The sequence below is a fragment of the Hyperoodon ampullatus genome, assembly GCF_949752795.1.
Source record: "Hyperoodon ampullatus genome assembly, chromosome: 3".
Lineage (NCBI taxonomy): Eukaryota > Metazoa > Chordata > Mammalia > Artiodactyla > Ziphiidae > Hyperoodon > Hyperoodon ampullatus.
This window is the reverse complement of record NC_136916.1, coordinates 87,485,933-87,512,265: the sequence shown is the minus strand read 5'-3', so window position 1 is coordinate 87,512,265 and position 26,333 is coordinate 87,485,933. Positions and strand designations below refer to the sequence as shown.

The 26,333-nt window shown below is 38.6% G+C and overlaps 1 protein-coding gene across 1 annotated transcript in view; it reads right to left on the bottom strand.

The window, feature by feature from the left end:
• Positions 1-26,333, bottom strand: part of LOC307049560 (putative phospholipid-transporting ATPase IM) — a gene marked incomplete at both ends in the record, with an annotated part of 113,946 nt that overhangs the window by 14,280 nt on the left and 73,333 nt on the right. Inside the window, 3 exons of the mRNA XM_079699117.1 lie at positions 5,882-5,964; positions 10,765-10,835; positions 19,855-19,927. Of these exons, the coding sequence (XP_079555243.1) occupies positions 5,882-5,964; positions 10,765-10,835; positions 19,855-19,927 (227 nt within the window). The remainder of the gene's footprint in view (positions 1-5,881; positions 5,965-10,764; positions 10,836-19,854; positions 19,928-26,333) is intronic.

The window sequence follows — 26,333 nt, the reverse complement described above, 5'->3', positions numbered from 1 at the left end:
CTGATGTTTGAAATGTATAAAAATATTTATAGGAGAACTTTTCAAATAAATGGATTTACCTACCAAAACCCACCTCTGTCTTGCGTGTGCTGGTCTTTACGTTTGGCCAGCTCTTCTATGAGCTCTTCTCGGGGATCCTGACATTCAAGATCACTGAGAACATTGGCTACTTTTTTTTTGATTTGATTTGATTTTTTTTTTTTTTTTTGCGGTACGCGGGCCTCTCACTGCTGTGGCCTCTCCCTTTGCGGAGCACAGGCTCCGGACGCGCAGACTCAGTGGCCATGGCTCACAGGCCCAGCCGCTCCGTGGCATGTGGGATCTTCCCGGACCGGGGTATGAACTCGTGTCCCCTGCATCGGCAGGTGGACTCTCAACCACTGCGCCACCAGGGAAGCCCGAACATTGGCTACTTTTTAAAAACATGATGATGTCATCTGAGTCCTGGATGGACTTGATCTCTGGAAATTCATTTTGCATTTTCAGGTTTAAAATATTCTTGAAATGTGTATCTTACCCTGATCAGGAGCTAAGCAGTCATGCTGATTCCCCTGACTCTCCCATGCTGTCTTTCTGTTTGCAGTTTAGAGCCTCTCATGTCCTTTCATAGACTAGGCTTTGCCAGCAGTCCTAGATTCATATTCTAACTCCTCCACTTAGTAACCCTGGGACCTTGGGAAAGTTATTCAATTTATCTGAGATTCAAATTCCTTGCCCATAAGTTGGAAGTAATAATAATCTCTTCCTCCCAGGGCTGTAAGGATTTAGTAAGATAATATGTGCAATTACTTAGCATGGTGCCTGGTACATAGTGAGTATTTCTTCATGTGTCAACATCATGTGTTGTGCCTGAGAACTTTAGGACTTTTATCTAATTAAAGGCTTCCTTGGGAATGAGCTCTTGTTCAAGTCTGTCTTCTCCCCTGGGCTATAAGTGCTATGAAAGCAAGGTCTGCGTCTGACCTATTAACCACTGTATCCCCAGGCTTACTAAATACTGTATCCCCTTGCCATTGTGTTAAATATACATTTAGTGGATAAATGAACAGGTGACTGAGTGAATGGATAAAAGAAAGAAAAGAATGAATGAAAGCTCATGCCATGCCTGGGCTTCTCTGGTGGCGCAGTGGTTAAGAATCCGCCTGCCAATGCAGGGGACATGGGTTCAAGCCCTGGTCCAGGAAGATCCCACATGCCGCAGAGCAACTCAGCCCGTGCGCCACAACTACTGAGCCTGTGCTCTAGAGCCCTCGAGCCACAACTGCTGAAGCCCATGCACCTAGAGCCCATGCTCTGCAACAAGAGAAGCCACCGCAACAAGAAGCCCTTGCACCGCAACCAAGAGTAGGTAGCCCCTGCTCGCTGCAACCAGAGAAAAGCCTGCATGCAGTAACGAAGACCCAACGCAGCCAAAAATAAGTAAATAAATAAAAATTTTTTAAGTAGTCTGAAGTGACAATCTTTAAAAAAAAAAAAAGCTCATGCCATGCCTAAAGAGGCCACCAACAAGACACTGTCCTTGGGTTTAAGAGCAAAAGTGGGGAGGCAGGGAGACTTACAAGAGACATCCTGGAGCCCTACCCATCTCAGTTTTGACTCTTGGTCTTGTCCCCAGTTTGGAGTTCCCAGTGGGGACTTCTCTAGAGTTAGGACTGGGAAACTCAGGTCTTCAGCTACTTAGAAGATGTGATATGCCCTTACGACACAAGGACAAAAAACTGTAGTTTGGTGTTAAGAAAGTATTTTGACAAATCTCAGAAGAAAAACCACATGGTAACTAGAAGCAAAAATAAGGCCATACCCAGATTTGCCCAGAAGTCACAAGCTAAAAGATATTCTTAGCACAGACAGAAAGGGCATGCCTCACACGTCTGTCTCATCTATTAGACCTTACCATAGCCAGGCAGGGCATTTTCAAATGTACAGAATGCTGATATCATACTTTTAATTTAAGCTAAAAGATGCAATATCTGGCTTTAATTCCCATGATTCAAGGAAATCTTTTTTTAGTCACCAGAAGAAAACTTGAAATCTACTGATACCCCATTATGACAAAGGTTAACAGAGGAGACATAAAAGAGGGGATAGAAGAAGACTGGAGGAGTAAAAGGATCTAAAGAACCTTGATAATACATGTGAAGATGTGTTATAATTCTACATACTTTGTATTGTATCTTGTCCTTAGGGGTGCTTAATGAATAAGCTTAATAAACTAATTAATAGAGAGTGATGAAAACAGAAAAGATAAAAAATAACAGAAAAAGAGACAATGTGGGTAGAGGAGATAAGTAAACTAAAATAAAGAGTGGAAGAGGAAGATGCAAAGAGAATAGTTAGAAATAATGTAAAAACAGAGGAAAGAAAAATGGTGAAATGGGGTCATTAGAGAAATGTGTGTATATAGTATATGGTGTGTGAATGTGTGTGTCACAGAGGCAGGGAGAGACTGAACGTAAAACTAGGGCTTAGAGAAAAGGAAATGAAGGAAAAGTTGAAGGTTATAAGAAAGCAAAAGCAATTGTGGGAAGGATTTGGGGTTTGTTAACTGTCCCAACTCTTTCAAAGACTTTTCCACATCTTGCATCACTCTCTTCGTCTTTAAATTTGGCTGCCAACAGGGGAAATCTAATTTGTATATTGTATCTAATTTACAGTATTTCCCCCTAATCCCTCCGTTCATTTTCAGATGCTTTCTTGGAAACAAGAAATCATATATATATACATATATATATATATATATTTTTTTTTTGCTGTACACAGGCCTCTCACTGTTGTGGCCTCTCCCATTGCGGAGCACAGGCTCCAGACGCACAGGCTCAGCAGCCATGGCTCACGGGCCCAGCCGCTCCGCGGCATGTGGGATCTTCCCGGACCAGGGCACGAACCCACGTCCCCTACATTGGCAGGCGGACTCTCAACCACTGAGCCACCAAGGAAGCCCCAAAAATCATATTTTAATATGGCTAAACCCACGGAACATCAAATTGCCTTGAACTTTAAGGTAGATTGAAATTCAACCCAAGATTTAAGAATGAAAGAGTAACTTTAGCAGAAATCTGGTATTTAGCCCAGAAGCGTACCAGCCTCATAAATGTGGCATTACATGTTCTCTGAAAAGTGACCACAGTTTACGTATAAATGAGAGAAAAGAGAGGTCTGTGTTGCCTTTATTTGGGAAAACGATTATATGGTGGAGATTTGGTGAATTATCTGTGCTATGTGAAGCAGATTCAGGCCACAACTATTAGGTAATAATTATTAATACACTTTTAAAATAAATTTTATGAAGCATTAACAAAAGACTATTTATATATATATATGCAAATCCTCTGACCTCTCAGGACCCGTTATCCCATCTGTGATAAAGGAATTATTTTAGGTGAAGAAGTATTTTCCTGTTTCAGCCCAAGCAGCACCACTTGTATTGGTTTAAATTTGGGATTTTTGTGTTAAATTGTGTTTGGAGAAAGGATTCTGAAGAAAAGACATTGTAAAACCACCAGATGACCCCTCTCCTAGCCACTGCCCTCCAGGAGAAGGGGACCCAGCACCCTTGCTGTGTCTTACAAGTTCCCATCAGGAAGCCTCCTCCTCACCCCATCGTTTCACACTGCACTCTCAATCCCTTACCTTAGGCCACTCCTTTGCTCTATCAAATCTCTCTGGGGCCTGAGGCTGATCCTGTCCCCCATTCTCCAGCACCTGTGACCATTTATTCATGCATTCAGCAAGTATTTATTGAGCGCCTATTCTGTGCTAGGCTTTGTTCTAGGGACTTGGCATATATCAGTGAGCAAAACAAAGATCCCTGTGCAGCTTACATGGCAGCAGGTAGAGATCGACAATAAATAATAAACAGAAAATAAGCAGTTTGTAGAGTATGCCAGATGGTGATAAGTGCTATAAGAAGAAAAAGTCAAGCAGGGAAGGGGGGGCTAAGATTATAAGGAGTCATGCTGAGAAGGAGGATTCTTGGCCCCATTCCTGTAATTCCAAGTAAGAAGTCTACCTAATCCAGCCTGGCCCTTTATACACTACCCTGGAACTGACCTATGGTCAGAGGATGTGTGTGGTAGAGACACTACTCAACAAATATCCATACTCGTTATTTCCCAGTCTCCCTTGCAGTTAGGTCAGGCCCATGTGACCCACGCTAGCCATCAAAATGTGAGAGGAAGAGCAGTTGAAAGTCATTTTGTCTCTTTCATCTCATCCTTATTCTGATGTGCTCACCTTAAAGTCCATTAGTCTAGGCATCACGGCTACAAGATGAAGAAGGCCACCCAACCTGCATCAGATGTGACATGAGGAAGAAATAAACTACAACTGTTTATGTCACTACGATTTAAGGGTTGTTTGTAAGTGAATCATAGTGTAGGCTATCTGTACCAGTATCTGTGAAAGAAAATGAACTGGTAATTATAACATCATTTTTTTTCTTTTTGATGGTAAAGTAAGCAAAAAGTCATGAATTTTTACCTCCTCATAGACTGACAGAGGTGTAAAGGTACAATTCTGCCAGGAAAGAAATGAGTAAATTACATTTAGTTTGCCCTTTTAGGACTCCATAAATATTCTATGACATATTTTAAGAAAGTATTATGATTCATGAGCACAATTTACTTTTCTTGGATTCATGTAACAGTAACATTTCATTGAAAAAATTACTTAGTAGAAAATGTGTAATTTGTTTTAATCTAATCAAAATATTTCTTGGGCCATTCAGTTTCCTGGCTATTCCCTTGACTTAAATCTCACACTGGAGGAACAATTTTTTTTCTATAAACGTTTTCTACAACACCACTCATTTAAGAAAGACTAAAATATTAACAGTATCAGAGGGAGTTTACAAGCAAATGCAAAGCACAGGCAGTATAAGCTCTAAGCTGTCCACTGAGAGACTTTAAAATTAAATTTGCCTGTGCTCTAAATCATGGGATCATGCTAAGACCCTTGTCCACATTTTCCTTTAGTGGACTCCAAAGAAAACATTTTGAAAGATAGTCTCAAACTCATAAATATTTGTTAATAAATAAAACCAATCTATATGGAAATACTGATATTCAAGGCCAGACCTATAAGTGTGTAAAGCAAGAAACCACTGAGGGGTGCCAGAAAGAACCAAAGATTCTCCCACCGTCTGTCAGGGTGCCTAGAATCCTACCATTAATGGCTCTCTGCTTTGACTCGAAGGATTTTGTTTCTCTGCAACAGCTTTAATAGAAAAGAACAAGACACAGCTGGAGTAGAAAAGGCAAGAGAGACCATGCTGAGGAGCAGGGGACTGGGTTGAATGATGTGAAGATGGTGATAGCAAAACCATGGTCTAAAATAAAGTGCAACAGCTGACCAACTGACTAATAAATCAGAATATTCTTCTAGAACACCTGCTATCTTTAAGACATTATACCAGGCACTCTGAAAGACACAGAAGTATATGAGGCAGGATTACTGTTTTCGTGAAGTCTGCAGTCTAGTGTTTGGCCTTTGTTATGGAGCCAGAGAATGGATGGCTGGTTAAAGCTAGAAATATGAGTGTGGCCTGTATTCATCCTCAGCATGTCTGCATAAGGCTCCAAGGAGACCTAGGTCAGGCAAGTGAAGGGTATTGTGGGACTAGAGAGAACGAGATCTAGAGAAGAGGAAACATGGATGAAAGGAACGATGAACTGATAAAGCCATTCTCCCCTTGGAGAGTAAAAGAGTAAAACACTTTTACTCTTTAGTGTGAGAAGAGATTACAGGCTTTGATGCCTGGAGAATTTTATGTCTTTCCACCAAATAAAAAGAAACATAAATTGAATTTCATATAATTAGTTTGTTACATTGCTTTGTTACAAAAGCTTTTTGAGATTTTTGTTTGTCAGTTTTAAACACTTACCATCAAACTTTGCAAGTCTGCTAATATCTGCTCCAAGTTCTGAGGTAACTGATAGCGCACGGCGCACTTTAAGGTTCGTTTCCCTGTGAAATTAATTGACACGGCATGAACTTTTAAATGGAACAGCCCAACAGCATCTTACACAAAGTCATCAGAGACACTTCAGCAATCTCAGCACATGCAAAATCCAACACAAGAGATTCAAGAAACTCCCCCTGAATGTCATTCACACCTCCCACACTACCTCTGGAAAATGGACAGGGCTTTGCAGGCTCCTAAGAGCTGGCATTCCACCCACGGCACATCTGTGTAACAACAGAGTAATCTGTTTTGCTATTTGAAAAAACAGAGGATGTAATAAATATGCTTTCATTCAAACCTACTTAGACATCATGCATGAGTTACAAAACACATTAGGAATGGGAAGACAGTTGCCAAATAAAGGAGGCCAGTATCACTCCAGAGTCTGCTATCTATGTAGGAGTTTTACTTGTAAGAGATGGTCATGGCTAATTTCACAGTAGCTGAAATTCAAATGGGAAAAGGAATACAGCTTTCTTTTTCTTGGAAAATCAAGCCAAGAATCCCATAAGTCTAGAATCATACAACTAGACAAGAACTAAGTAGATCACAGTGATCATCGTCTTGCAGGCAAGACCACATATACACTGGACAGATGGCTCTCTGGTATTTGTGAAATGACCAGCAGTGAAGATTCTATGGCCATCACTAAAGTCCTGTGTTAAAGAGTTTGCAATGCCAGTTTCCTCACTGAGTTCAGCCTAATTCTCTTCTACTGTAACTTAAGATCATCTGTCAGAGTTCTACCTTTATGGGATTTTAGTAGTGGGCTAATTTAGTCAACAAATATTGATTGAATATATATCATAGTCACACATGGACCTCAATGCAGCCACTAAAGGTTATTGTCCTCTTGCAGGAAACAAGTGGTAGGTAAAAAAGCAAATATCGCCTTTAGAAGTACATGCCAAACCATGAAATAATTGAATTTAGAGAACTGAGCAGGTACCTGAGACTGCATTTAATCTAAACTTCCCATGAGTGAGCTTCACAATGATGTTACGACAATATATACCCAACCCAAGGAATGCCCATTGGTGAAATAGCTTTCTGCATGAAACATTAAGTTGAATGTATAATTGAAATGTTTTTGTTTAAAAGTAATCTTATTGCTCTAAATCTATCAATTCGTAGGAGGCAGAGATGAGTAGGGATTGAAATAGTCAAGAATAACTTCATAATTGAGGCAGATATTGAGCTGGGCTTGATGGAAAAGAGTGAGACAGTGGTGTTGAGGCTAAAGGACCAAAATGAGTTTGGTCATTTAAACGACTTTTCAAATAATTGAAACAGTCAGTCACACCAGCTGGACCAGACAGCCCTCGTTCCATGACCATAAATCCCGTCACTCATCAAAGTTCATCATCATGTTAAGTTGCTTCCTCAAGATTCTCTCCACCAGCTCACTTCCACCTGCAGATGTAGAAGCTAAAGGGGAAGAATAATCACACATAGACCTTACTGATAAAAAAACTTTCTTTTCCAAAACTCCTGATTACTACCTTCAGTGTCATGCCATACTCTTCCTTAATCTGCCTCAATATCTTGAAAAACTTCAAAATGATTTTCAGCATAAGGAACAATACAGAAAGATCTTTTGTACCCTTTACTCAATTTCCCCTCTGGTACCATCTCGCAAAACTGTATCACAATATCATGAGCAGGATACTGACACTGACAGTCAAGATCCAGAACATTTCAATCACCACAAGGGTTCCTTCAGTCTCCCTTTATGGACACACTCACTTCCCTGCCTCCTGAAACCCGTCTTTAACTCCCAGCAATCCCTAATCTGTTGTCCACTACTCTAATTTTATAGTGATGTTATATAAATGAAATAATACAGTATGTGACCCTTTGGGATTGGCTTTTGTCCACTCAAAATGATTCTGTGAAGATTCATCCAGGTTGTCGCATGTATCAATAGTTCATTCCTTTTTACTGCTCAGTAATATTGCATGATATGGATATACCACAGTTTGTTCAACCACTCACCTGTTGAAGGACATATAAGTTGTTTCTAGTGTTTGGATATTACAAATAAAGCTGCCCCAAACATTTGTATATAAGTTTTTGTGTAAACATATGTCATTCCTCTGGGATAAATGCCTGGGAATGAAACTGCTGGGTGATATGGTAGTTACATGCTTAGTTTTTTAAGAAACTGCCAAACTGTTTTCCAGAGTGATTGTAGCATTTTACATTCCCATCAGCAATGTGTGAGTGACCCTGTTTCCCAACATCCTTGCCAGCATTTAGAGTTCTATTTTTTCTTTTAGCTATTCTGATAGGTGGGAAGTGATATGTCATTGTGGTTTTAATTTTAATATCCCTAATGGCTAATGTTGTTGAACATCTTTTCGTGTGCTTATTTGCCATCTGTATGTCATCTTTAGTGAAATGTCCCTTCATGTCATTTGCCAATTTTCTACCTGGATTGTTTAGTTTTTTTACTGTGGGGTTTTGAGGATTTTTAATATATTCAAGATACAAGTTCTTTGTCAGGTAGATAGGTTGCAAATATTTTCTCCTAGTCTGTAGCTTATTTTTTCACCCTCTTAACAGGGTCTTTTACACAGAAAAAATTTTTAATTTGATGAATTCCAGTTTGTCAAATTTTCCTTTTATGTATTATGTTTTTGGGATCAAATCTAAGAACTCTTTGACTAGCCCTAAATCTTGAAGATTTTCTACTGTTTTTCTCTAAAGATTTTATAGTTTTATATTTTACATTTGAATTCAGGCTCCTTAATAGTTACAGGGCTATTCAAATTATCCATTTCATATTGGATGGGTTCTGATAGTTTGTTTTCCAATGAAGCGGTCCATTTTATCTACTTTGTTAAATTAATGTGTATAGAGTGGTTTGTAGTATTTCCATACCCTTTTGATGACTTCAGGATCTGTCATAATATCCCCTGGTTCATTCATGATATTGTTAACTTGGGTCTTCTCTCTTTTTTTCTTTCCCTGTCTTCTTAAAAGTTTATTTATTTTATTAATGTTTTCAAAGAACTAGCTCTTTGTTTCATTGACTTTTCTCTATTGTTTTTCTATTTTCAAATACATTGGTTTCCACTCTTTATCTCCTCCCTTCTGCTTGATTTGAGTTTATTTTGTTATTTTCTAGGTTCATGAGATAGAAGATTAGATCATTGATTGGAGGCTTTTTCTCTTTTCAAGTGTATACATGTATTGCTATAAATTTCCCTCTTAGCACTATTTTAGCTTCTGCCCAGACCAAAGGTAAGATCACACAGACTGAACTCTATTTGGATAGCTCAATACAGCATTTATTTAGAAGGCAGTGGTTAAAACCATGGGCTCTTTTGTCAGCTGCCAGGTTTGAGTTCTGGCTTCACTCTCTAGAAGTTTGGGACAAATTCTTTCATCTCTCTAAGCCTTCATTTTCTCACCTGTAGAACAGGGCTTATATAGTACCTAAGTTAGGATTAAATGATGAAATTCATCTAAAGCACACATATAGTATCTTTAAAATGTAAGCATTCAATAAATATTTTGATGTCAGACAAACTGAATCCACTGAAACAGAATTACTATACAGTCTATAACTAAATTCCAAATTAGCATCAATGTCAAAACTGCATCCTACTCCATTTCTCTCTTTTCTCTCTACATCTTCATTTGACCCAGTTCCAAAAGTTGCCTTCTAAAGTAACATCAGTCCTCTTTCTTCAACGGATCTTGATTGTCACTCCTCTCATTTTCCTTAGACAATCACTTGAAATTAAAAACAAACAAACAAACAGAAAACCCTTCCAGGGAATCTCAGTGAAAAGTCCCTGTGTAAAGCTGTTTACGTATATATGTTTAGCTCGCTGTTTCTGAAAGAAATAAATTCAAGAGAAAAACAGAGGTTTCACAAGATCTGCAAAGTAATTAGCAAGTGGACTTTGCAATTTAGAGTCTTATTTCTTCCAAGAAAATAAAATGAAGCATTAGGGCCTTTTTAGAATTTTTTTTATTGAAGTAGAGTTGATTTACAATATTTCAGGTGTACAGAAAAGTTCTTCAGTTATATATGTGTATATATATATATATATATATATATATATATATATACATATATATATTCTTTTTCAGATTCTTTTCCATTATAGGTTATTACAAGATATTGAATATAGTTCCCTGTGTTATAAAGTAGGTCCTTGTTGTTGTTTATCTATTTTATATATAGTAATGTGTATCCGTTAATCTCAAATCCCTAATTTATCCCTCCTGCCTTCCCTTTGGTAACCATAAATTTGTTTTCTTGCCTGTGAGTCTATGCTTTGAAATAAGTTCCTTTGTATCATTTTTTTTTAGATTCCACGTATAAGCGATATCTTATGGTACTTGTCTTTCTCTGTCTGACTTACTTCACTTAGTATGATAATCTCTAGGTCCATCCATGTTGCTACAAATGGCATTATTTCATTCTTTTTTATGGCTGAGTAATATTCCATTGTATACATATACCACATCTAAGAATAAGGTTTAAGTTAGGTCCTGTTTCTAAAGCTATTACTCTTTTTTTCAAAAACATCTTTATTGGAGTATAACTGCTTTACAATGGTGTGTTAGTTTCTGCTTTATAACAAAGTGAATCAGTTATACATATACATATATCCCCATATCTCTTCCCTCTTGCATATCCCTCCCTCCCACCCTCCCTATCCCACCCCTCTAGGTGGTCACAAAGGACCGAACTGATCTCCCTGTGCTATGCAGCTGTCTAAAGCTATTACTCTTAAATAAATTGAAAACCAATCTAAATAATTATTTTGACCTTAATAACTTACCCATCAAGCTCAGCAGTTTCAATATAACAGAGGCCATGTGGCTCACTACTTGATAGGAGAAGCAGATCAGCCTATTTTGAAAAACCAGGATAAAGAATACTTGAAAAGGGAAGACTGATTGAAAGCCTTCTACATTGTATCATCCCTCCACTACTAATGAGCCATCAGAGCCTTAGAAAAAAAGTGAGAGGTGAAGTTCTGTTCCACCTCTCTACCACATGCCCTGAATCAAACCCACCCTCTACTTCCTTGTTCCTGGTTTGCACGCCCTTGACCATCAGAACATAAGCAAGGGGAGAGATAGCATATAAATTAATAGCCACTTTATTTTTTTAATAGAAATGTTTACATTTTTATATATTTCTATATAAAATGTATGTATCTCATAGAAATATATAAAATTCTATTTTCTTTCTTTGATAATTACTAATGGGAAATACAAAACTTTCCCCAATAAATAAGATAACTGGAAATACTTATATGCACATACTTTAATTCCGTGGTTTTCAGTTAAGAGCGGAGGCAGGAAAAGAAGATGCGGAAAGACAAAAGTAAAGTAGGATGGAGGAAACTGAAAACAATAGAAAAAATAAGAGAGGCAAGGAAATTTTTAAAAGAGAAAAGGATTAAAGGAAAAACAAGATTAAAACATAAACAAGAGAAAAGAAAAAGATGTTGGCATGTAAGAAAAGGGAAAGAGAAGAAAAGCAGGGGCTATAAGCAAGAGGGCAGGATAGTATAGAAAACATGGTAAACAGAAAACATTCAGAGGTGGGAAGCTGGTCTTTCACAGAGAGAAATTATTCTATTTGGCCATCCATTTGTGTTTTGGAAATGACCCATCACAATTCAGTTTTAGAATTCTGGTAGCTTTCTACATTGGGAAATTGTTTATTTGAAATTTCAAAATTGATTTTTAAATGAGGGTTTTTATGAAATTCTAAAGGTTTTACATGTCTAAAAAGAACTGACTATGGGCCTCCCTGGTGGCGCAGTGGTTGAGAGTCCGCCTGCCGATGCAGGGGATACCGGTTCGTGCCCCGGTCCGGGAGGATCCCATATGCCGCGGAGCGGCTGGGCCCGTGAGCCATGGCTGCTGAGCCTGCGCATCCGGAGCCTGTGCTCCGCAACGGGAGAGGCCACAACAGTGAGAGGCCCGCATACAGCAAAAAAAAAAAAAAAAAAAAGAACTGACTAAAATCCTAGCAATTTATTTTGACATATTAGCCTAACAATTTTTTAGCTCTGTCTAAATGTACAACTGGCACTCCAAAACTGTAAACGTTTCTTACCTTTGCTTTTTAAATATTTGAATTGTCCCATCCTCAAACCTTGGAGGTTAAATTTAGAATCAATCCACTCATTTCACTGTCTCAAGCTTTTAAATTTTCAACTCAAAAATAGGCGTGGTGTAGGTGCATGTGGCGGGGAGGGGGTATAGTTTTGTCTAAGTTGTAATAAAACAGAACTAAAAAACAACTCAGTGACAACCCCTAACTGAATAAATGGGTTTGCACTATCAAGGCTCCGCCTCAACTCTGGATGAAAAAGCCAGAGACGCCTGTCAAGGCAGAAGTTATTTATTTTCTGACTTCTCACAACGTGACCTGAGCAAACCCACTCTGAAGAGAACATGTGAAGAATGTATGCCACTCTTGAGCCAAAAATTACCCATCTTGCATTTAAAGTGAAAAAATGTTATGAAAATTTACCTTGATTTTACTTCTCACATTTAAATTTCAATGAATAAAGGCACAAAGCACAATAGCAGTAGAGCTTCATGCTCTTTGGCCTATGGTTCTCCTCCCCAAGTTTAACAGGATCATTTCAAAAAAAATCCAGAATTCCCTAATTCTATCATCTGTGATTGAAATAGTTGTGAAGTTTAGAGAAAGATACCCATTTGTACCTAGAGTTGCTTTTCTTCAAAACTCTGCCTAGTAAGAACCATTACTTTTTTCTTGTTACAGTTTAATTTTGAGCTCAGCTGCCTTAAGACATACTTTTGATAAACAAAGGGAGGAATTGTTGGCCACAGTTGGCTCAGAACATGCGACTGAGTCACCACTGCCACCTTCTGACCAGATTCTTTCCTAAGCAGTGACTCAACTTCCTAGAGGCATAAACTGAGAACTGTAAACCCCACGGGTTCTGGGCTAACTCTTCCTGTTCTCTCTACCCCCTGGGAACCTGGGACTTCTACCTTCCTGTCTTCTACCTTCCCCGCCTCCTCCTGTCACCTCCATTGTCACCTTTCTCTATGTCCTCTGAACCTTCCTCCTGTTTTCCCACTCCCTGATCTCTGTCCTGCCTCCCCTCATTCTTCCTCTGTTCTCCCTGCCCTACTGCTGAGCCTTGGTCTTTCCTTTTGCTAACTTCTCCCTTCAAGTTTTTTTAAATTCATTAGTTGAGGAGGAAGTGTGAAGGGGCAGGACCATCGTGGCATCCAGTGGAATAAGTGACCAGCTTACTCATCATCATGCCGTCCTATTTCCACGTGCACCCAGTAGTCATTCTGGAAAGGAAGGGCAAGAGAGCTGTAGTAACAGCCCTGTTAGTCCTGGGTAGCCCTTTGGTCAGAGGTTCTGGGAAGGGAGTGGAGCAACACATGGGTGGTCTTAGGGCCCAACAAACCCCATGACTCTGTGAGCCTCAGGTCAGTCCTCCTTAAACTGATCCCTTTGGTATCTCTCAGGGACCCAATTCCTAGTCGATCCAGAAACTGGTGTTTGAGCTGTAGGTGTTTATAATACCAGTAGCCAAAATTTGGTGAGGACTTACTATGTGTCTGGCACTATGCCAATAGCCTTACATGCAATATTTTATTTAACTCAAAGAAATCCTAAATGTAGGTCTTGTTATCTCCACTTTACAGATAAGCAAAGTGAGACTCAGAGAGGTTCAGTAACTTGTTTGCGGCCATATAGTACGTAGGGCACCAGGATGTGAATCTAGGCAATCTAAGGCATTTACTGCCAGGAGTACTAATTAAATAAAAACTTCTTACCTTCAAGGATTTTATAGTTTAGTAAATGCAGAATATGACAAGGGTTCTAAGTGTCTTATTAACAAAGTGCTGTGGAAGGAATGCAAACGAGAAAGGGAGTACGTCGGGTTGGTAGTTGAGGAAGGGCCTAATGGAATATTCTGGGTGGAATGGAGGGCAGGTCTCCACGGGCAGAGGCGTTAGCAGGAATGCAGCACAGGGAAGGGAAGGTGTGATTATTGGAACTCACGGGGGGACCAGGCAGCAGTTAATTCCAACCATACCCATCTTCCTTAGACCCCCATTTGTACTTTCTGCTGTCAATTATTGGTGCCTTTTCCCCACGTCCTTCCAGGAAAGGCTCAGCTATGTCTCCCAAAAATTAAGGAATGTTTTTCAACACAATATTTCTTCTCCCACCTTCCACAGGTAACAAAAAGCCCAAGCAGGGGCTTCACGGAAAACTGAAACAAATATACCAGCCAGAGGAACCTTGAAAACCTTGAACATCTTTGAGTTCTAGGCGCCAATGACACTGGACTCCTAGATTTACTAGGCATGATTAATGTTTGTTGAATTAAAGAACAAATGAAGCAAAACTTCAAGTGATTATAACACCTGAAAGCTGTAGAATTCTTTAAGGGTTTACAAAACACTCTCACATAATTGCATCACTTTATTCTCTCAACAACCCCATTAGGGGATAATATTGTTCCCATTGTGCGTATAAGAAACCTGGGAAGGCAATTTCTGGCCTCACAAGCACTAGATGAGCTAAATTAACCCATGTAATGCCCATACCCTTTACAAAGTCATGGTGAAAGTTTCATCACATCTAATAGAGGATCCCAAGACTCCAAGCAATATAAGGCCATACTCATGGCCACATGGAGGTTAAGGGCAAAGCTAGAACTCAGAACTCTGATCCCAAAATGTATGCTCTTTCCACTGGTTGCCTACAAAATCACTGGAATACAACTATGAAAAACAGACAGCATTTCACTTTGTTGGTGTTCAAAAACCAAAACTACAATGGTAAAAGAATATTGGGATTCGATTCATGATGTGATGGAAAGACAAATTTGCAGAATTAATTGGAACACCATATTTGGATCTCCCTTCATTTTTTTTAAGCCATTCTCACATGTGGAATTCTTCTTTATTTTCTTTATCATCTACAAAATTATCTTTTCTTTTATTCTTTTACAGTGCAAAAATAAGAATACAAAATGGCTCATGCAGTATGAGTATACTTATGGAAAAATATGTTGATGTGGACAAAAGTCAGAGTGAAGTCATAAAAATGGGTAAGATTATAGTTAATGTTTTCATTTAAAATTTAAATTTCAGATCCAGCAAATGAATGTTGAATGTCTCACATATTTTTTTAAAAGGAAGATTTATTTCAGCAATTAGAGTAAAACAACTAACTCTGATTTGAAGCTATAAAACTTAAAATAACTAAAAAAGGCAATTCAACCACAAAATGGCCTCCCCGAAGGATGTCCAAAAACAGTGCTGAAAAAGACTGGAGAAAATGCCCTGATGATGGGTCAAGAGAAAGCCAAAGCCTGCCCGTGGTCAGCACTGGAGTTTAGGTTAAACTAGCCCTTTCATTTCTTACGGTGAAATTTTCAGTTCTGTAACACAAGAATGTCTTTGTTTTAAAGCAAAAATTTACTGTTGTAAACACCTAAAACATGAAGGCCTTTCTGTGGAGGGGATGGAGGGTGGACTGTTTTTCAAATAAGCTAAACAATTAAATTCATGTGATGTTCAAATATGCTCATGTCCAGTAAGAGGTTTATTTCTACCACCAGATGAGAAAAGCCAAACAAGACAAGAGCACTGCTGTCAAGTAAAGGAGGAAGGTAGGCCTGGCTCCCAGGGTCCAGGCTCTGGCAGTATCAAGAACTCTGCAGTGTGTTTTTCTCACACAGTTTACTTAATTCTTCTAATGCAAGTCAATCTCATTGTGATAACTAAATTATGCTCTACGTTTTTTTTTTTTTTCTTGGTCCCGAAGTAAAAATAGGAGCTCTGGAAATTCAGCTCAAAAGTGTTTTAGAGTTTTTTTTTAAAAAGGTAAGGGGCAGTTTTCCTTACTGGGAAAACAAAGGTGAGTAACTTCTGAACATGCCAGCTAACTGGTCATCTCAGGCAAGCTCCTTTTTCCTTCCTTAAAATGTACTGATATGGTGACATAAATCCAGTTAGAAGTTCTAAGTTTGGACAGCTAGAGGTTATGTGTCAGAATTGGGTGCAACATTCTCTGGCCACTTCACCTCCATCATCCAAGCCTAGAGGCCCTGACTCTGGAAGCCCAGTCGCAAGGTAATCAGGACCAACTTTTCCAGTGGAGGCAGGAGCAGCGTATGGTAAAGGGAGGGGTTAAAACTCCTGGCTCTCCTATTGACAAGCTATCTGATGGCACTGTGCCTCCATTTTCTCATCTGTAAAATGGAAACAATAATAGTACATAACCTGCCACCATTGGGATAATGTGAGGATTAAATGAGTTAAGTTATATAAAGAGCTTGTAATATTGTCTGTCATGTGGCACATAGTCAATAAAGGCGAGCTATTATTATCATGATCTTCATGATCTGGTTTCCCAAGATGTACCTCTGTGCAGTAACTCCGAAGTGAGTCTCTTTTAGAGACCTGTGATTGTTGCTCCCCAAATGTAAGCTCTCTGACAGCCCCTGCCTACTGATGCCAGGGAATAGGAAGTTATATTAGCACTCCTAAGTGATTACAGCAGTTCACCCACAGAAACATTTATTTGTCCTCGAAAACAGTTTCATAGGTGCCGCGCAGCTGCACATGGATAAACTTTGAACAAAGTGACCTCATCAAGAGGCACTGTGGTGTTTTGGCATTTGAAGGAATCCCTTCCTCACTTATCCAAAGATTAAACCAACAAGCTATAGTTGTATGAGTCAGACAGAGATCAATGGAGATAAAAATATCATCTTTGTCACTGATCAAGCTATTGGAGACCAGGCTTTAGGTCTGTGGGCCCAGTGGGCTTGCTAACACTTCACCCCTGTTAGACTCATCTAGTCATAGTTGAAGCTCTTTGGAAGCTCGAAACTACCTGGACCCTCCTGCTACCCCCACCATGGGGATTTACTCCTGTAAAATTGGTACTTCGAACGAACAGGGCAGAATGTACTCTCTGTACACAGACAGAGCCCAAAGAGAAAGGGAAGGAAGGAGGTGCCAGGTCATGCACACCACTCACTGCCCCAGCACTCAAAAATCGGAGAAGTCACTCCTGGGAGAGGGGAACAAGCAAGGGGGTGCGAGACGCTTAGTGTTACTTTGGGGCTGCCCCTCCAAGTGAAAACAAGAAGGACGAACTAGGAAAGAGTAGGGAGTAAGCATTTCTACCCCATCATGTAGCCACAATAAAAAGGCTACATCTGCACTGTCCAGTAAGGTAGCCACAAGTCACACGTGGCTATTTAAATCTAAATTAATTAAAATTAAATAGAATTTAACATTCAGTTGTTCTAGCCACATTTCCAGTGCTCAGTACCCACAAGGTGCTACTGGCTGTTCTATATTTGGACGCACAAATATAGAACATTTTCTTCATTGCAGAAATTTCTATTGGACAGTGCTGGGACACGTGAATCACTGACTTCCTGGAAACTCATCTAAATGTGGGATTCATTTTAAATCAATGATAATGATGCATGCATGGAACTGGTTTCCTTCCATGTGATGCTTGCGCTTACACTTGACTTCCATGCTTCATTCCACAGAAAGGTTTGCAATAACAAGCAAGCATGTGTTATTTTCTATAACGCAGAAAATACAACTAAATTAAAAACAAAGACCAAGGGAAGTGCAAATTAGAATATTAAGGCTAGAGGGCAAGTTGGAGCACAGATATGCTGTCCATGAGATCCCTGGAGTTAAGAGATTTGAGACACAAATTTGACTCCTGCCTTTATGGGATTCACCTCAAAGAATCTGATAAATGAACATAGTATATTATCAGTGAACAAGTGAGTTCAGCCCAATATTTACCCCTGTTAGAGTATATCCACAGGGCTCTTAAAACATTATTTTTACTGAATACCTTAAGCAGAAATTACCTAGCATTTCCCCTGAAATATAATTCCAAACAAAATAATAGTTAAGTGTTTGGGATACTTTAATTTTTCCTAATTCCACTATATCTAGCACCATGCCTGGCATAAAGTAATTTCCAAAAAAATTTTTTTGAATGCACACATCCTAGAATTCTATATATGCCCATTAAAAAAAAAAAGTTAAGATTATCCACTAAGAAGCACCAAAACTTTTTCATTGTAATTATCTTAATTGAAAGTAGAACCAAAATGAGTTATATGGAGCCCTTTCTTCTTAAGCAAAGAACCCTGAATATATGTGATCTTTTCTTAATTAGGGCATATTAGTACCTCATGGATCCAGAACACCCTGAATTTTGGAAATTTATAACCACTTTTCTTTTTATTTTTCTGTCTTCTTTCTTAGAAAATATTGACATTAATTCATTTAGCCAACATTTACTGACTGCCCCCTATGATCCCACATGGCACTAGATGTTACGGATCAGGCAAATCAATGTGCTCTTTGCTTGTAAGAATCTTGTAGTCTAGTCTCAGCTCAGACAGAGAATCACAGCAACTACGGGCTGGAAGGGATCTCTGAGATCATATAGTGCTCTTGCACCTTGATTTGACACGTGAAGAAACAAACGAAAGGCAAAGAAGATAAAGTGCTATCACTGAAGGAATGGAGCAAAGACTCAGTTCTCATCCAATTCCCCACCCAGTATCCTTACACTGTATTTTACACTAAGCCTCAATCTTTCCCACAGGGTATGTTCTTCTAACAGATGCTACCCTCAGTGTACTGCTCCTAGTATTTAATGAGCTGGAAAATAAGCTGGACATGCTACTTTAAATTGTGTCCAAAAAAAGTAAATAGGTTTTGAAAACCTGGCAGACTGCCCTAGGTCTAAGGAACCCAGGTTGCATTGGTGGGCTCTGAGACCTCCGTTTTGGCTGCACCAACACCTTTTTGCTTATTTTTGGCTCTCGGCTATTTTCCAGAGACTTGAGGTTGTCAGAGAAATAAGCACTTCTCTATTTAAACTGTGCACTCTTTTTGAATGGCCTATCCACTGACTAGTCACCTTAGCATGGGTTGTTCCAGAGAATCAGTATACACAGATGATACATTAATGAAAGAAGACTGTTTCTGAAAGTGAATGTTTAAGAGTCTTAACTGAGTTGTTCTTGTAAATAGATCTTGGGACCATTTGTTTTATGCTGTGGGAAAATGTCTCAAATTTAATGAAGAACACAGCTTGATAAATAAAATGGCATAAACACAAAAATTTTCATGAGTAATCTAATATATATTTGACATAAAGACTACAATAGTTATAATTTTTAATCTCTGATCTGGATAGCTTTTATAGCCTTGCATTTAATACGAACTATAGTTAGTCACATATATTTTAGTTTTAACTGACCCCCTGAATTTTATTAAGGAAACTGTAACACAGGCAGCTTGAGAATATAAATTATAGTGCATTTGATATACAAAGTAAAACCTCATAAATAGCATTTATTAAGAACATTCAATCAACATTTTCCGATCGTGATTATTCAGGAAAGAACATCCATTTTCTCTTTCTATAGTGAATCTTTTCTTCTATGATACTGCCCATCAACAGTATTAATTCCATTATTGGGGGGATAATATTCAAACTATGTGAGAACAAACTATTTTTAAAGTACTCTGGAGCATTTTAAAAGCTCTTATTTACATCAAACAATTGACAGCCTGATTTTAAATATTTTTTATCTATTAATTTCCCAAAGGAAATAACAAGGTGATAATCACTCAGCCTTATCTGAGTTATCAGCTTATTGAAAGTACTTAATCAATATGTCTTTCAAATATTTTATAATTGAGACTAAGTCTCATACATCCTGGTATTCCCTCCTTAATTATGCTAAATTAGCACAAATTTATTAAATTTGCAAATGTAAATATTTTAGTACATATGCTATTTTAAGCTGAGATAAATTTCTTAAACAATACTAAATACTCACAGCAACAAATTGGTTATTTTCTAATTTAATGATGTCTCCCACTTTGACATTCATCCATTTTTCATTCTGCAGTCTAAGAACAAAAACAAAATTAATTTTTTTCAGGAACAGAGAAGAATCAAGAGAATGTATTCACAATGGAGCATCATATGACAGAAGAAGCAGATAAGACTTTTTTTCTAGAATACTAAATTCAAAGAACCTTGCATAACAAAGTCTTTTACCTGAGTGATGTGGGAACTAAGGCCCAGAGAAGTCAAGTGATTTGCCCAAAGACACCCAGTGAGTTAGTTATCCCTGGGGCTAGACTCAAAATGCCTAACTCTTGGCTGTGTGCTCTTTCCACCACTCCATGGTACCAGCTTTATACAGCAGCTATTAACTTGCATATCCTTGGGCAGGATATTAAAAAAAAAAAAATACTCAGGGGGAAGGAAAGAAAGAAATTCAGTCATTAACATTCTTTTCAACCTTTGTATTAATAAATATAGAAACATCACTGCTGTTGTCTCAGAAGTCTGTTTAACTGGAGGCAAGAAGTGAAGGAGACAGAAGCAAGGGGGCAATAGCTAAAATGCAAGTAAGAGGAAAAGAACAAAAATTCTGGAAAGGACAAGAACAGCAATGGGTGACAAAAGAAGCCTTAGAAAACTGAACAAGAAAGACCACCTACAAATCATCCACAGCACTCTGGCCAAAGGGCAGGCTTGGTGGCATTCTAACGGCTAGGACCAAAAGCTCAGAATTGAGAACACAGTCAAGATGTTGCACTGTTTTCTTCGAGGCTCATGTATATAATGGAGTCACAGGTCTACCCTTCACCAAGTTCAAAGGGGTTTATGACAAAAAGCTATTGTGTCTAGCTGGTCAGGCCCCTCGCAACAGTTAGGCAGACAGGCCATCTGGAAACAGACCACCTGTGGCAGTATCCGTGATGCTAATCATCCCTTCTGAAGTTCTCTGAAATGTAAACCAGCTTTGTTTTCCAAGTTGGAGACCTTCATCACACTTCTTTCTCAGCGATTCCCTTCTAGGAGAGAAGGCTGGGACGAGTAGGCCAGGTTCCCCAACAAGTTAAGGTGGGCAGGTTAATTTCATTGTGCAGTTTTTAAAAAACAACCTAATTTACTTCTTTTATAAGCTGGAAAACAGTTTTAAATATTTATACAACTGTAAAATATGTCTCACACTATCAACCCTGCTGGGTCATTTGGCTTAAACACTCAAAGAATTTCTCTTTAATACGGATCCAAGTACATGTTGTTCTGGAAAGTTTTCAATTGCAGCATTTTCATCTCTAGCCAGAATTCAATCATTTTTCCAATGCCATACTTTTCTGCATTTTATCTAGTTCAATGACAATGAAAGACCCTAGGAAGTCTTTAAATCTCATTTTATTTATTTTTACAGGTATGGATAGATTATGTGCTGGTCTATTTCTCCTGGGGTATCTCCTTTGGAGCATTAGTGACGTTTCTCAGGGGACAGTATCTTAGATAAAATGAAAGTGCATCTGCTTCAAGAAGAAGCTGAGATGATACTAAGTCTCATTTGCAAACTTCTATTCCTCTTACCTGTATACTATAAGCTCTACAAAGGACCACGTCCTACCTCTTCCACCAAAATGGAAAAATCAACCCAAGGTAAAAGGAAACTCTACAGGATCTCTTATACATTTTAAAATGCACACTTGAGAGTTAAGTTTGCACAGGTAAGTAACAATAGCCACTATTTGGGGTAATAAATTCTAACTTGTCTAGTGTCATATTTCCCCCCATAAAACCAAAGCAACTGGAAATATGTTTTTAAAAGTCTGGTGATATCCATGGGAATTAGTTGAATTAACTGCTACACTTGGAAAAATACTGGAATAAAATCTCTTTAAGAAAAAAATTTGCAAAATCCCAGGGCATGCAAAGAATCCTTGATAAGGAAGAATCTGATATGGTCAATATGGATTCCTACTGGGACAATACAGAGAAGTGATAAAGCAGAGAAAACTCCCTTCCCTCATGCCAAATTCTCATGCCCATTCTCCTCCTACCCACACGCACCCCATCTGTATTTTACCCTCTACTTTCTAACCTATTAAATATTTCCAAAAATAGAAAAACACTCAGAATAAATCATCTGGCCAACCCCCACTAAGATTTGACCATTAGTCTGCTAATGTCATCCAACAGGCCAAGAAAGCAGAAAATATTTGTAATACCATGTATGAGCCCAGTCTCCCTTACTTTATCTCACTCTACTCCTTTTTCTCTCTTTCTCTCTTGCCACCTGTCTGCCCTCTGACCAGAACATATACCTCGGAACTCCTCTTCCCAAAAGGCCCCTTTGTAACCCCAGATATCTTCCAACACCTACTCTTATCCTTGGTCACCTACCCCTTTCCACCTATTCCAATGGAAATTCCTTCCCTAAAAATGAGCACTCCAAACACTTTACTTCCAAAGTCTATGACTAACAGTATTTGAAATCTTAAAAACCTTCTGGTATGTACATGTACAAATTCCACAGGACAAAATATCACCTCTGTGGGCTATGAGCTATAGAGAAGTTCACAAGGCAACAATGTTTGTAACAAAATTTTTCAGAACTTGAAGGAAAATATTGTTGCGAAGGTACACAAACATGGGAGAAATTTCCTCAAAGGAAATATTATCCAAAACTAATGATCAATATGACAAAAACAGCAAGTGGTATTCCCTGGATGTTGACCCTGACCCTAGCGCTATCCAACTATTTCATCAATAACCTACACAACCAACCCACAGACACATTTGTCAGACTTGTACACAGCATCCTACCAAGAAGAGAGCATAACTCTTACAAAGAAGATTGTGAAAAAAAAAAAAAGATTGTGACAGAAAGTTATGACTTGAAGAGGCTACCAGAAACTGAACGAAGAGGAAGAAGTACAAAACAGATTATTTTGGAGAGGAGAAAGTAACACTCTACAGATTTAATTAGGGTTTTGAAGAAAAAGGGCCTGGAGACATCAGTAAACCATATGTTGTGTGTGATGTCTTGGTTAAGCCTCTTATTTGAATCTGTATCTGTAGAACAATCAATATGTATAACACAATCAGAGGAGTTTTTTTAATGTTATTTCCTATTCTTTCTTACCAGGTAATGATAATTTCATTTAACTAGGACCTCAGAGATACACTTCAGTTAGCACTAAGGATCATAGCTACAAAAGTACCCAAACTTACTAACAAGTATAAACTGATAAAGATCTGCAAAGGAATTTAAATCGAATATATTTTAAATCCCACCATTTTTCTTTTCCTACACACTACAACCACCACTGACTTCATAACATCAAAGGCATATCAGAAGACTGGAGGGACAGATAGGAAAATTTCCTTTAAGGCTCATCTTCAAAATATTTCTAGACTTCTAAGATTTTAGCTTGTATAGTAATTTCATTTTGCCATCATGCTGAAACAACGAAAACACACACTCCCCGGCCCTCAATGTGTGGTGCAGCTGTTCCCAAGATTCATGTTTGAAGCAAACTTGCGTCATAGCTGTGTGCAGGGAACACAGGGTGGCCTTGTGGGATGTGAAAATGACACTTGGCTCCATAGACTCGGCACCTTCAAACTTTGCTTTTACCGTTGTCAAGAAAAGCCCTCCCACTCTAGTAAAGGATTTGTAGTATATACTCTGTAAGCAAGTTAATTCATGTAATTGCACTGAATCAAGAAACTCCAAGATTTTCAAATATGCTTCAATTATCAGTATCACCACATAATTGCTTCAGCTTTTGAAATGGACATAATCTAGCTAATGCTTCTTTGAACCAGATTTTTCAAAAATAGTTGGGGTAATAAGTTAGCTTTTACCTTATAAGCTCACAAGCCAATCACTACATAATAAGCCAAAATTCAAGAAAAGGACTCATAAAATTTAAATTCCAAAGGTACCATAAAACATATGGGGTTAATTGTCACAGAATAGCGACCAGAATTATTTTGAGGAAAGAATTTTTAAAAACACACCCACTAACTATGTATCTACTCTCAGAACATCAGAGAATCTGAGTTCTGAGAAAAGGTGGTGAGAGATAGCAGCTGTATCTAATAATTGTTGATAAATTTGTCTGAACCTGCTTCTTCCTGATAAGGCATAGCATACTAGGAGCTGCTACAATTTGCTGAAGACCTCCTTGAGAAAATGAGAGTGGGATAGCATGTCCCATTCTCCATGTCACTGAACCCCTGGCTCCAGGGGCTAGAAATCAAGTATTTACCGTGAGCAAAATACCAAGCCCATTGCTGAAGCTTAAGGGGCAGAAGGAAGAGATCTTCATGGGTCTCCTCAAGGCTTCTTTCATTCTTTCCACAATCTAATTCTCCTGATTGGCCATTAGCATCACAGATTCCTGAAAAGAAGATTTCCTCAAAAGCTACAGAAGTTACGTTGGCATACTAGAGAAAGAAGATAATAAAGAAGGTCAGTATAATTGACCTCACCTAATTAACCAAACAATCCACATACACTGAGCTTGCTTTCTTCCTTAATCTCAAGCCCATGTCAGATCTATAGCATACAAAAGTATTCAACTGCTCATGCAGACTTTGTTTTATTCACCACTGTATCTTCAGGACCTAGAATAATGCCTAGTTTAGAGTAGGCATTCAGTATTTGTTGAATGAATGATAAGTGAATTAATGAATATAGAATCATTATTTCTAAAAACAGTTGTTGAATGACAGCATTTCTCTGAATGTCTAATAAGAATTATAGCAATGAACAATTTATTTAGTGCTTACTGTATTCCAGGAAGTGTGCTGATCCCTTAATGTATAGGGTTGCCAAATAAAAATAAATGACACCCAATTATATATGAATTTCAGGTAAACAACCAATAATTTTTTAGTTTAAGTGTGTTTCATGCAATATTTGGGATATAGTTATACTAAAATATTGTCATTATCTGCATTTCAAATTTAACTGGATATCCTGTATTTTAACTTGCTACATCTGGCAACACTGAATAGTATCTTATCTCATTTAATCCTCACAGCAGCCCTATGAGATAGGTACTGTTTCTACCCCCATTTTAGCAACTTTAATCAGAATAGAAAACTGAAGTTCAAAGAAATTGAGACATTTGCCCTATTTTGCAACATCTGTCAAAAATTCAAATGTCCACATACTTTGACATTCCACTTTAAAAAACTGATCATACAGGTGCTCAAAGATGGATATACAAGAATGTTTATTACAGTATTATTTGTAATAGCAATCTATGAGAAACCATCACTGCCCATCAATAAGAATTAGATAGATATACCAGGGTACACCTATCCAAACATGGCCCATCTACTCAATGGAATACAATGCAGCCACTAACAAGAATAAGATAGGTCTATATGCGCTGATGTGAAATATCCTCCAAGTTACATTATTAGGTTGAAAACAAGCACATGCACAACACTGCACATGTGCTGTAAGATTCTAACTGTGTTTTTTGTGGGGTTTTTTTTTGCGGTACGCAGGCCTCTCACTGCTGTGGCCTCTCCCGTTGCGGAGCACAGGCTCCGGACGCACAGGCTCAGCGGCCATAGCTCACGGGCCCAGCTGCTCCATGGTATGTGGGATCTTCCCGGACCGGGGCACGAACCTGTGTCCCCTGCATCGGCAGGCGAACTCTCAACCACTGCGCCACCAGGGAAGCCCTGTAACTGTGTTTTGAAGCAAGGATAAACCTACACATATGTCTGTTGTTACATGCACAGAAAATTTCTTGAAAGACACACAAGAAACTCTTCAGTGGTAGCCATTAGAGAAAGGAAATGAAAAGGAGAACCAGGATGTAAGGGAGACTCCATTTCACTGTATACTTTTCTGGACTGTTTGAATTTTTGGCATTACAAATATTGGTATTTTAAAGGGCAATTGGGGAGTAAAAATAGAAGAAAAGAAAACTCCTCCAAATTCACATGTGAGTGGCAGAATCAGAACTACAACCTGAATCTGCCTGACTACAAAGCCATGCTTTTAATAAATCTATACTTATTGTTCTTTTTTTAACTTTATTTTCCATGATAATTATGTATTGCCTATTTAGAAAGAGAATGGCCCCTAAGGAGCTGAAGAGATTCAAGCACAGCAATAGTGCAGACTCCCAGCGTTTCAATCCAGCTGATCCAAAGACAGCTGGCCGTCATGGTCCCCTGACAAAAGTGTCCAGTGGACAGCAGCAGTTCCTGGTTCTTTTCAATTCCATTGCTGTCAGAGCCACACTACAGTAAGAGATACAGTTTGGCCCTAATCCTCTAACAACAGACTGGTAAACAGGATTTCATTACACTGAGAATGAGCATAATACTCACATCTTTGGAATCTATTTATTTTGAAGAATGCAGATGTTTTCCTCCTTTTCCTCCCTTCTTATTAGCACCATGCTCATGCTGAGGTAGAACCACACAGGGAGGGTTAGGTCTCACACTCATTTCGTAGGG